This window comes from Chlamydotis macqueenii, chromosome 5, assembly GCF_036417535.1.
Source record: "Chlamydotis macqueenii isolate bChlMac1 chromosome 5, bChlMac1.mat, whole genome shotgun sequence".
Classification (NCBI taxonomy): Eukaryota; Metazoa; Chordata; class Aves; order Otidiformes; family Otididae; genus Chlamydotis; species Chlamydotis macqueenii.
This window is the reverse complement of record NC_141560.1, coordinates 41,581,459-41,593,805: the sequence shown is the minus strand read 5'-3', so window position 1 is coordinate 41,593,805 and position 12,347 is coordinate 41,581,459. Positions and strand designations below refer to the sequence as shown.

The window sequence follows — 12,347 nt, the reverse complement described above, 5'->3', positions numbered from 1 at the left end:
TGTGCTCTCTCTCCCTCTTTCTATATACCACACACACTCCTGATCTGGGAAAGATCTGTCTTTTCCAGCCCTGTTACAGGTTGCACAAATTTTCCCACGAGGCATTTGACCTGGCATTTAAATCATAGAAGCACAGAATCATAAAATAGTTTGGGTTGGAAGGGACCTTTAAAGGCCATCTAGTCCAAACCCCCTGCAGTGAGCAGGGACATCTCAAACCAGATCAAGTTGCTCAGAGCCTCATCCAACCTGGCCTTGAATGTTTCCAGGAATGGGGCATCTACCACCTCTCTGGGCAACCTGTTCCACTGTTCCACCACCCTCATTGTAAAATTTTTTTCTGATATCTAATCTAAATCTACCTCCCTCTATTTTAAAACCATTACCCCTTGTCCTGTCACAACAGGCCTTGCTGAAGAGTCTCTCCCCGTCTTTCCTGTAGGCCTCCTTTAGGTACTGGAAGGGTGCTATAAGGTCTCCCAGAAGCCTTCTCTGCTCCAGGCTGAACAGCCCCAACTCTCTCAGCCTGTCCTTATAGGAAAGGTGCTCCAGCCCTCTTATCTTCGTGGCCCTCCTCTGGACTTGCTCCCACAGGTCCACGTCTTTCTTATGTTGGGGTCTCCAGAGCTGGATGCAGTACTCCAGTGGGGTCTCAGGAGAGCAGAGTAAAGGGGCAGAATCGCCTCCCTCGACCTGCTGGCCATGCTTCTCTTGATGCAGCCCAGGATGCGGTTGGCTTTCTGGGCTGCAAGCGCACATTGCCTGCTCATGTCGAGCTTCTCGTCCTCAGCACCCCAGCTCTCCTCCTCAGAGCTGCTCTCAATCCATTCTCTGCCCAGCCTGTATTTGTGCCTGGGATTGCCCCAACCCATGTGCAGGACCTTGCACTTGGCTTTGTTGAAATTCATGAGGTTCTCATGGGCCAGCCTTTCCAGGCTGTCAAGGTCCCTCTGGCTGGCATCCTTTCCCTCCAGCGTATCAACTGCACTGCAGAGCTTGGTGGTGTCAGCAAACTTGCTGAGGATGCACTCTATCCCACTGTCCTTGTTGCCGACAAAAAGGTTAAACAGGGCTGGTCCCAATACCGACCCCTGAGGAATGCCACAGGGACAAGTGTCCACTTGGACAATGAGCTGTTGACCACAACTCTTTGAGTACAGCCATCCAGCCAATTCCTTATCCACTGAGTGGTCCATCCATCAAATCCATGTGTCTCCAGTTTAGAGACAAGGATGTTATGTGGGACAGTGTCAAATGCAATGCACAATTCTAGGTATATGACATCAGTCAGTTGTTCCTTGTCCATTAATGCTGTAACCCCATCATAGAAGGCCACCAAATTGGTCAGGGATGACTTGCCCTTAACGAAACCATGTTGGCTGTCACCAATTTCCTCCTTATTTTCCACGTGCCTTAGCATGGTTTCCAGGAGAATCTGCTCCATGACCTTGCCAGGCACAGAGGTGAGACTGACCAGCCTGTAGTTCCTCAGGTCTTCCTTGTTTCCCTTTTTAAAAATGGGGGTTTTTTTTCCCCTTTTCCAGTCAGCAGGAACCTCACCAGACTGCCATGACTTATCAACTATGATGGACAACAGCTGGGTAACTTCATCCGCCAGCTCCCTCAGGACCCACGAATGCATCTCATCAGGACCCATGGACTTGTGCACCTTCAGGTTCCTTTGATGGCCCTGAACCTGCTCTTCTGCTGCAGTGTGCAGTTCTTCATTTTCCCAGTCCCTGCTTTTGCCTTCTGCAACTTGGGCAGCATAGCTAGAGCCCTCACTGGTGAAGGCAAAAAAAGTAATTGAGTATCTCAGCCTTCTCCATGTCCCAGGTAACCAGTTCTCTTGTTTCCTTCATAGAGGGCCCACATTCTCCCTCATCTTCCTTTTATCGCTGATGTACCTGAAGAAACTTTTCTTGTTGCTCCTGATGTCTCTGGCCAGATTTAATTCTGCCAGGGCTTTATACTGCCTTACCTGATCCCTGGCCACTCAGACAATCTCTCTGCATTCTGCAGCATGGAATCCCACATGTTGCCAAGTCATGCACATATCCTTTGAAAATTGTTGTTTTTATCAGAAAAGGATAAGAGTAATCCCTGTCATCATGATACCTGTTAGCCAAAGCACAGCAGATGAAGTTTGCCAGAGGCAAATTTAATTCCATGCTCTCTTTTTGATTCTGAAGACTGAGAATGGTTCTCACGTGACATTACCTGGTGCTTTTCTTGTAGACTCTGAACAGTTGCCAGGGATTGGCCATAATCCCTGGAGGAAGCCATGGGGAGCTTCTCATGAACCCAGGTCAACTCCTCATCAACATCTCGGAAGAACTGGTACTGAAGTATGCTTGCCTCCAGATTTCCACGTCTCTCCTGCAGAGGATCACGAAGACTTTTGTATCTGCAGGTTTTGAAAGGAACTCAATGAGGACCACAGATTAACAAGGAATTAATGCAAAATGATGTAGAGAATGGAGTGATGTAGAGAAGGAAAAAAAAATGCAGGGAAGAAAAACGCTGATAAAAATAGGAAAAAGATGGCAGGCACTCACACACCTCTGCACCAGTTGATCCACTCTTTCTTCTAGTTCATCAGCAAGGAAATGCTTCTCCTTCTGGAATTGCTGAGCTGTGACCACAAGCTCTTGCAGCCGGTCCCTATGGCCAGCAATATCTTCCTCCAGTTCCTCTTGTTTCTTCAGATGACTGTTCAAAACCACCAGATCATTGTTACTATATGGTGCTTTCAACTCATTTTCCACATCTTCCAACCATTTCTCCATATCCTCTACATTTCTCTGAAAATGAAGGCCCTGAGGAGAAGCAGGAAGAAAAGGTCATTTAAAACTTTAGGGGAGGGAGACAAACTTTTTAACAGGGCCTTTAGCAATAGGACAAGGGGTAATGGTTTTAATCTAAAAGAGGGTAGATTTAGATAAGACATAAGGAAATAAATTTTTATGATGAGGGTGATGAAGCACTGGAACAAGTTGCCCAGAGAGGTGGCAGATGCCCCATCCCTGGAAACATTCAAGGCCAGGTTGGATGGGGCTCTGAGCAACCTGATCTGGTTTGAGATGTCCCTGCTCACTGCACGGTGGTTGGACTAGATGACCTTTAAAGGTCCCTTCCAACCCAAACCATTCTATGATTCTGTGACAGACAACATGATATAAAAATCCTGGCCATTTTCAGTAAGAATTACACACAAGCACAGAGAAGCTTCCCAGTGCTCAGTGAACTCTTCCCACGTAGGATGGTCGTCCAAATGAAGAAGAGAATTCAGTCAGAGTGAACACAAGATGAGATGCAGAGAACATCAAGAGCTATTCTTACTTCTGTTGCACAAATACAAACGATGGACACAGAACCTTAAAAGCAAGCCATTTAAATGGAGAGCTCTATTTTGTACCCGCAGAGCGTCTAATAGCCCATGTAAAACTCACAGTCATGAGAAGTCACATGCCTGGAGCTAGAAAAGTGAAAAGCAGCTGTGGGTTTCTTTTGCAATGTGTTGGAGAAAAGATGCCATGGGGACAGATGCAGAGAGTTGACATATATGAGTGAACACATTTTCCCACAGTATTACTCTCTGGAATCCTGGTCTAAACCAGCAGGAGAGAGCAGAAGGGAGAACAGCCTACAAATCCTTTTCGCTGTATAGGGGTCTGCAGCTCTCCTGCCCATTTCATTCGATCACTCTACACTTAGTAGTTTCTTTGCTCTAATGTTCTTGAGGAATCAGGTCTGGTTATATCAAGTGACATACCCATAGATGAGACTTGTAGCAAGGCAGTCATGCTATCTCTGGAAATGACACCAAGACCCAACCACTGGCATCTCTGTATTACCTTGTAAGCATCCTGCAGCTTGGCCTGTTTATCTTGGCAACTTGCTAGCAGTTCCTCCCAGAGCTCTTCCATTTCTTGTAGTCTGGACTGAATGGCTTCAGGGGCATAGTGCCTCTCACGGAGCATCTTCTCCCCTTCCTATAGCAAAGAGAAAAGTCAAAGTTTTGTTCCTTTTTTGAATGAACCAGAATATATCACTTTTGTCTCCATAAACAAAGTCTATTGGCACTGCTATGTAGAGGGCTGGCTGCAGTCATAATTTCCTGACATAACAGAGGCTGCAGAGACAAAGAAAAAACAGATAAAGGCAAAATGCTTATTGGAACTAGGGCAGACACTGGTTTTCGTGTTTTTCTGGCCTCTAAAATTATTTAAAATGCTAGAAGACAATATTAGAATGCAAAGGGTAAATAGAATCTTCGTTACACAACTGCTACATTGACTAAAAGATGGCAGGGAGCCTACTTTGCAAACACTCATTTTTTTTCTGTGACGTCGCACGTTCTATGAACACTGTTAGAGATTGCCCAGCCACCTCTCCTTTTCTATGCCCTTTCTTGTGTGTGAAGAGAGAACTATCTCATATAAGTAACCACTGTATGAGATAATAAAACCTCTTTTAACCACATACGGTTGTCCCACTGTATTATGTAATGAAAGTCTATCTGCATTTCTAATCCCTGAGCTGGAGATGCTTAGCAGGTTAGCAGAAGAAGAGGTAAAGGGGGCACAACAAGACCTCCATCAATAGAAGAGTCTGTAGGTATATCCTTAAGCTGGGACCAAGTTTGCTTTAGAAAACTAAATGGAGCTATTTCTACATTTTGCAATGGGGAAGGGGAGGCACAGCAACACTACACTACTGGATGCAGTGAGTCTGAGGAAGGAATCTACCTTTAATAATAAAATAATAAAATATTTTGGGTTGGAAGGGATCTTTAAAGGTCATCTAGTCCAACCCTCGTTCGAGGACCATGGACATTTCCAACCAGATCAGGTTGCTCAGAGCCCCGTCCAACCTGGCCTGGAATGTTTCCACCACCTCTCTGGGCAACCTGCACCAGTGCTTCACCACCCTCACTGTAAAAAATTTATTCCTTATATCAAGTCTGAACCTACCTCCCTCTATTTTAAAACCATTACCCCTCATCCTATCACAACAGGCCCTGCTAAAATGTTTCTCGCCATCTTCCCTGTAGGCCCCCTTTAGGTACTAGAAGGCTGTTATAAGGTCTCCCAGAAGCCTTCTCTTCTCCAGGCTGAACAGCCCCAAGTCTCTCAGCCTGACCATACAGGAGAGGTGCTCCAGTCCTCTGATCATCTTCGTGGCCCTCCTCTGCACTTGCTCCAACAGTTCCACATCCTTCCTATGTTATCTATTGCAAAATACAGCTAGTAAGCGCTGTGCTAAAAAGAAGGTTAATAAACATAACAGTCTGTCGTTCCAAACTCATAATCCAATCACAGCTTCTGACAAATATCTGAAAAAGCTTGTCAAACTTTCCTCATATCGCTCGTACTAGCATGCCTTTGCAAAAGCAGCACTTGAAAACTCTTCTTGATTGTTTTTATTGGATATATCTTATCTGACCTGTTGAAGTTGTGTATCCAATCAGCTAGGTTCCCAGCTGGAAAGAAACAGGTGTACCTCTAAAGTGGCATTCACTGTGAAGAGAAGTCCCTAAAGTCAGTGGATTGAAACTTTCATTGACAGCACCCATCTCTTTCCTTTGCATGCACAGTGAATATAGATAGCAAGCTCACACTAGACAATAAAAAAGAACCTGAAAGAAATCTATAGACACAGAAAGATCTTGATGGACTAAAAGAATAAGCTTCCCAGTCCCTTCAGAGACAGCGTGAACGATGTCAGCGAGGGGACAGTGATTCCCCCTTGCTTGTTTGAGATCACTGTAACTCAGACTGTCTGCAGAGTCCTTCACGCCATTTGCCCACCCTGGCCATCAACCCAGCTTCTCTCACCAATCTGATGGCATCCAGGCGATTTCTATTGGCCATGATCTCTGCTTGGAAAGTCTGGTGCTTCTGCAGTTTTGTCTGCAAATTGCTTGGATCTTTCCAGCTATCATCCTGGGCAATGCTATTCTTCTCATTGATCCAGGCAGCCACCTTTGGGGAGGAAAGAACAGAAGCAGACAAAAGCTTTGGTGTTTCTTCAGGTCCAACCTACCAGGCTCTCCTCTAATATGTATAAAACAGGGGACTAGTGAGTGGGGACACAAATGAGTTGTCCTTCTGAGGTTCTGCTCCCCTAAGCTCCTGCTGTCTTTCATAATGAAGTCACCCCTATATCTCTGTTTACCAGCACTGTTACCTGGAAAGGGGGCTGTCTCCATGAGATAGTCCCGTCCCCATGCAATGAGAAAGCATGTGGGCATGTGTGCGTGGGCATGTGTGCAGGTACTCGTGTGCATGGAGTAGAAAGGGCTATTATCTCCCAATTTCTAACCCACTGTCAATATCTCACAAGAAAAGAACTAATTTGTCTCCTCCCATTAATTTTAAAATGGTGGCACATTTCCTTTTAATGCATTTATTTTTGCATTTTGCTAGTGTCCAATGCACAGTAGATCCTTCATCTGGTGACTGGAGGGAAGTTGTGACTGGAAAGCTGAAAAATATCTCTTCACTCTTATCCTGATCTTTCTCAATATAATCTAATTCCAGGCTCAGTTCCTTGATTTTTCTCACAGTAAATCCCTTCTGGGATTCACACCTAAGCAGCGCAGTATGAATCCTGTGTAACTGTACCTCAAAGGAATTCCTCAGCAACTTCTGCAGAAGTCTTGATTCCTCTAGCAGATGTCTGCGAGCAGCAGCATTCTCCAGCAGTTTTTCTTTTCTGAGATGAAGACAGATGTGTGAGGTAAAAGTCACAGAGTGAATTAGAGGTTAAGGATTTTCAATTTTGATCTCTAAAACACGTGATCTAACCCTTCGTTCCCTAGGAGAGAATTGTCCATAATATGCAGTCTCCCATGATTTCATAGAATCATAGAATCATAGAATGGTTAGGGTTGGAAGGGACCTTCAAAGGTCATCTAGTCCAACCCCCCTGCAAGAAGCAGGGACATCCCTGACTAGGTCAGGTTGCTCAGAGCCTCATCCAACCTGGCCTTGAACGCTTCCAGAGATGGGGCCTCCACCACCTTTCTGGGCAACCTGTTCCAGTGTTCTATAACCCGCATCGTAAAAAATTTTTTCCTAATTTCCAATCTAAATCTACCCCCCTCTATTTTAAAACCATTACCTCTCGTCCTATAGCAACAGGCCCTACTAAACAGCCTTTCCCCATCTTTCTTGTAGGCCCCCTTGAGGTACTGGAAGACCGCTATCAGGTCTCCCTGGAGCCTCCTCTTCTGCAGGCTGAACAGCCCCAACTCTCTCAGCCTGTCCTCATAGGAGAAGTGCTCCAGCCCTTTTATCATCTTCGTGGCCTTCCTCTGGACCTTCTCCAACTGGTCCATGTCTTTCTTGTGCTGGGGGCTCCAGAACTGGACACAGTACTCCAGGTGGGGTCTCACCAGGGCAGAGTAGAGGGGGAGAATCACCTCCCTCGACCTGCTGGCCACGCTCCTCTTGATGCAGCCCAGGATGCGGTTGGCCTTCTGGGCCACAAGGGCGCATTGCCTGCTCATGTTAAGCTTCTCATCCACCAGCACTCCCAAGTCCTTCTCCTCAGGGCTGCTCTCAATCCATTCCCCGCCCAGCCTGTATTTGTGCCTGGGATTGCCATGACCCAGGTGCAGGACCTTGCACTTGGCCTGGTTGAACTTCATGAGGTTGGCATGGGCCCACCTCTCCAGCCTGTCAAGGTCCCTCTGGATGGCATCCCTCCCTTCCAGCGTGTCGACGGCACCACACAACTTGGTGTCGTCGGCGAACTTGCTGAGGGTGCACTCTATCCCACTGTCCATGTCGCCAACAAAGATGTTGAACAGGGCCGGGCCCAGCACGGACCCCTGAGGGATGCCACTCGTGACCGGTCTCCACCTGGACATCGAGCCGTTGACCACCACTCTCTGAGTTCGGCCATCCAGCCAACTCCTTATCCACCAAGTGGTCCGTCCATCAAACCCATGTCTCTCTAGTTTAGAGAGAAGGATGTCGTGCGGGACAGTGTCAAAAGCTTTGCACAAGCCCAGGTAGATTATGTCAGTTGCTCGTCCCTTGTCCACCGATGCCGTCACCCCGTCATAGAAGGCCACCAAATTGGTCAGGCACAATCTGCCCTTGGTGAAGCCATGTTGGCTGTCACCAACCACCTCCTTGCTCTCCATGTGCCTTAGCATGGTTTCCAGGAGAATCTGCTCCATGACCTTGCCAGGCACAGAGGTGAGGCTGACCGGCCTGTGGTTACCTGGGTCTTCCTTATTCCCCTTTTTAAAAATTGAGGTTATGTTCCCCCTCTTCCAGTCATCGGGGACCTCACCAGACCGCCATGACTTCTCAAATATGATGGCCAGTGGCTTGGCAACTTCATCCGCCAGTTCCCTCAGGACCCGCGGATGGATCTCATCAGGACCCATGGACTTGTGCACCTTCAGGTTCCTCAGATGATCTTCTTTTTTTTTGGGGGGGGGGGGCCACGGTCAGCTCGTAGGTGCGGTCCGCGTGCACGAGCAGGCGCATGCGCAGCGGCACCCCGGCCTTCACCCCCCACGTGCGCTCGTTGAAATCCTGGCAGAAGGCGCCGATCGGGACCCCGCGCTGCCCCAGGACGGGCCCCAGGGGGGGTCCCGGCGCTGCCGCCCCCGCGGGGATGATGAAACGACGGGGTCGCGCTACCGGTACCGAGCCGCTACCGGTACCGGGACTGTCAGAGAAAATGCTCAAGACATTATAGGAAGGATTACTAGCAGATATGTTTAAAGTACACACAAATTGTGTATATATAATATCTGCCTCTAAGGATCACCATTATAGCCTTTCATGGTACCAGAGAACATAAACTCAGCACGTTTCTTATATAGAAAGCCTGTGAGTATGATGGTATTTGTCACTAATAAACCAAAGCTACACCATCCTTTCATCTTTTTTTCCAAATGTAGACTCGCAGCACTTTTTTATGTTAATACAGGCATGAAATAATTTGATCATATTAATAAATACATATGATCACTTAAATCATAAGGTATGTCCAATCTCTCTCTGTAAATTTTACATATCTCTTTTAATCTACAATAGCACTGAATACAACTGCTTCTACTATCAGCATTTGTTTAAGATTAACAACATGGAAGACACTAGAAGAAATAAAATAATTCACACAAAAGGGCAAGATCTGATCAGAAAAATTTTAGATACCATAATAGATAATTTGAGCAGGGCTTTAAGAGCAATCCCATTAGAAAAGTGAAAAAGCAGTTGTGTAACTAATGACATTTCTTGATGGTATTTAACAATAATGAAGTATTTAATAGCACAGCAGGCCTCTGTCTTTTGTTTGCAGCACTGTCCCTAAGGCCAGACCAGGATACAGAATTACAGAAAAACTGCTGCCTTCTGAATCCTGCTCCCCCTCCTCTTAACTGTATCTTGGAAACCTCCTAACGAAATATTGACTAGACTCAGGCCAATTTGGCAAGACTACAGTGCAAAGTGCAAAGCTGACTAAATGTAAACCAGTTCATGGTTCTCTCAAGACATTTAAAGATTTAGTCATTTGGGGAGAGTCTCATTGCAGAAGAGATGGGTGGCTGACATGGGAAGCGTTTGACTTTACCTCCTCAGAACAGTCTGGCATCTGTTGGTGATGTTGTCTGAGTCATAATGCTTGTTCTGTGTTAGCTGCTGAGCAAATGAAGCCATCTCATCAATTTTCTCCATCTGAGCTTCCAGGGCTTTTTCAAACTGTGTGTGTTTCCGCTGTAGGCTCTCCACACTAGACACTGAATCCTGGATAGAATTCAACAAATGAAAGTTGCTTTCAGTCAGAGTTTTTCCATCCACAGTGCTGATAATCCAGAAGCTAAATGGCATTTACCCCACATTTTCCACCTGTCAAGAAAATTTATTGGTCTTTGAAATTTATTGACATGGAATCTGAGATCTACACATGGTCTGAGGCCATTATTTCAAGGTCGAAACTGAACTAACTGCTGGATGCTTGCAAAGAGGTTGGACTAGAAGGCCTTTAAAGGTCCCTTCCAATGTAAATTATTCTCTGATTCTGTGATTCTATGCTTAGCTTCTCCTGAATATTGTTGTGCTGCACAGAACATATGACTTCTCAAGAGATGAAGCATCAGCTCCTAATCGTAAATCAATCTTAAGATAGATGCTATTTTGTAAGCAAATGTGGGATGACAAACTGAGATCAGAGTTAAGTGAACAAATACGTACAGAAAGAGATTAAAATTAGAGCCTCAGTTTCAACGCATGGAATTTGGAAGAGCTCAGATCCAGATTTGAATTTGAGGACTGGAGTCTGACATTACAATTAATCTGAAGAGAAACACAGAATCTGACTTCTCGTCAGAAGAATTCTCGTCTTGTGAATACCACGCTTAAAGATTCAGAGTTCTTTTTTTCAGCACCCCTCTGCCCTTTTAATTGTAGAATCAGTGGTGTCAAAATGTTGTTACCACAATAAACTCTGCTTTCTCACTATTTGAAAGGAAGCAGTAAAGTTCGCATCAAATGGGTCAGAAAAACATCTAAACCTCTGAGTGCTTACATGAGTCATGGGAAAGGAAAGTACTCACAGAGCATTTTCTGTGCATTTCTGATCTAAATATGACTGGAAAATTGGTCGCTCCTTCTAAGAAGTCTCATATACTGCAATGGAAGCCTATATACCTCTAGGCTGAAAATGAGACAAACACCAGCCACTAGCATCGTGTGTTTTTCATATAATTTGTACCAATTATATCTACACTGAACTCTTGAGATGTAATTGTAGTTCCTGCAGAAGTAACTTAATTTGGTAGCACTATCTATATAAAGTGCATGGTAAGCTAAGCATCGGAATGTATATCCAGCATCCTGCACAGCTTTTGCAACTCATGCATCGGTCTGTGATTTCAGTGATTGCAGTGTTACTGATACCTGAGGTAGGTAATTTAAAGCTACACTGGGTATGTCAGCAGTGATGACCTGCACACTGCAGGTAAATGTATTTGGGTCGTATGTGACCAGTTAGAGAGAAGTAGTCTCATTTTCCTGCTGTAATCGGAGTAGTTGGATTCTTTCATTACACTTGGGGCTGAAAATTCTATCCTGTGTAAAGTAGCAAGGAAAGAAATCTGATCTTAAACTGTCAACAAGCCAGAGAGTAACTTCAGAAGCAATAAGATCACAGGAAGGTTCAGAGCATGTCATCATACTTCACAGCTCCCTTTCCTCCAGACCAATTGCAGAGAAAATTGTAATTTCTCAGAGCACGTACCCCTAAGTCTTCATTGGCTAGGAAAGCCTCTTTGCTGCTGAGCCAGCTCTCAGTTTGCTCCACATAGCCATAGAATTTCTGTATAGGGAAAAAAAGCAGTCATAAACATGGTGCAAAACAAAGGCAAACCTGACCTTGGCAGCGTAGACTGAAAGAAATCAAACTTCCAGGGCTATTCCCCAGGCACAAATATAGGCTGGGCGGAGAATGGATTGAGAGCAGCCCTGAGGAGAAGGACTTGGGAGTGCTGGTGTATGAGAAGCTCAACATGAGCAGGCAATGCACCCTTGCGGCCCAGAAGGCCAACCGCATCCTGGGCTGCATCAAGAGGAGCGTGGCCAGCAGGTCGAGGGAGGTGATTCTCCCCCTCTACTCTGCCCTGGTGAGACCCCACCTGGAGTACTGTGTCCAGTTCTGGAGCCTCCAACATAAGAAGGACATGGACCAGTTAGAAAGGGTCCAGAGGAGGGCCACAAAAATGATAAGAGGGCTGGAACACCTCTCCTATGAGGACAGGCTGAGAGAGTTGGGGCTGTTCAGCCTGGAGAAGAGGAGGCTTCTGTGAGACCTTATAGCAGCCTTATAGCACCTAAAGGGGGCCTACAGGAAAGACGGGGAGAGACTGTTCAGTAGGGCCTGTTGCAACAGGATGAGGGGTAATGGTTTTAAAATAGAGGGAGGTAGATTTAGATTGCATATTAGGAAAATTTTTTTACAATGAGGGTTGAAGAAAACTGGAACAGGTTGCCCAGAAAGGTGGTAGATGCCCCATCCCTGGAAATGTTTAAGGCCAGGTTGGATGAGGCTCTGAGCAACCTGATCTAGTCGGTGATGTCCCTGCCCTTTGCAGGGGGGGGTGGACTAGATGACCTTTGAAGGTCTCTTCCAACCCGAACCATTCTATGATTCTGATTCCAAAAATTAACTGCATAGCACTGGCTGGCAATAAGCATTAGAAGCTCCAAAACCCACATGTGTAACAGTTATTATTATAACTTTCTCCTTTATAATATGATTATGATGTATTCTAGGGTACAATACAAGCATCTGTAGCTTGTTTGCTAATAGTGTAGATAGTG

At 45.7% G+C, this 12,347-nt stretch overlaps 1 protein-coding gene across 1 annotated transcript in view; it reads right to left on the bottom strand.

Moving 5' to 3' along the window:
* The window catches only part of SPTBN5 (spectrin beta, non-erythrocytic 5), a 108,185-nt gene that overhangs the window by 18,285 nt on the left and 77,553 nt on the right, over positions 1-12,347 (bottom strand). The window contains exons 45-51 of the mRNA XM_086748721.1: positions 11,269-11,346; positions 9,604-9,776; positions 6,630-6,720; positions 5,841-5,987; positions 3,858-3,995; positions 2,563-2,819; positions 2,221-2,407 (exon numbers count right to left, since the gene is read on the bottom strand). Of these exons, the coding sequence (XP_086604847.1) occupies positions 2,221-2,407; positions 2,563-2,819; positions 3,858-3,995; positions 5,841-5,987; positions 6,630-6,720; positions 9,604-9,776; positions 11,269-11,346 (1,071 nt within the window). The remainder of the gene's footprint in view (positions 1-2,220; positions 2,408-2,562; positions 2,820-3,857; positions 3,996-5,840; positions 5,988-6,629; positions 6,721-9,603; positions 9,777-11,268; positions 11,347-12,347) is intronic.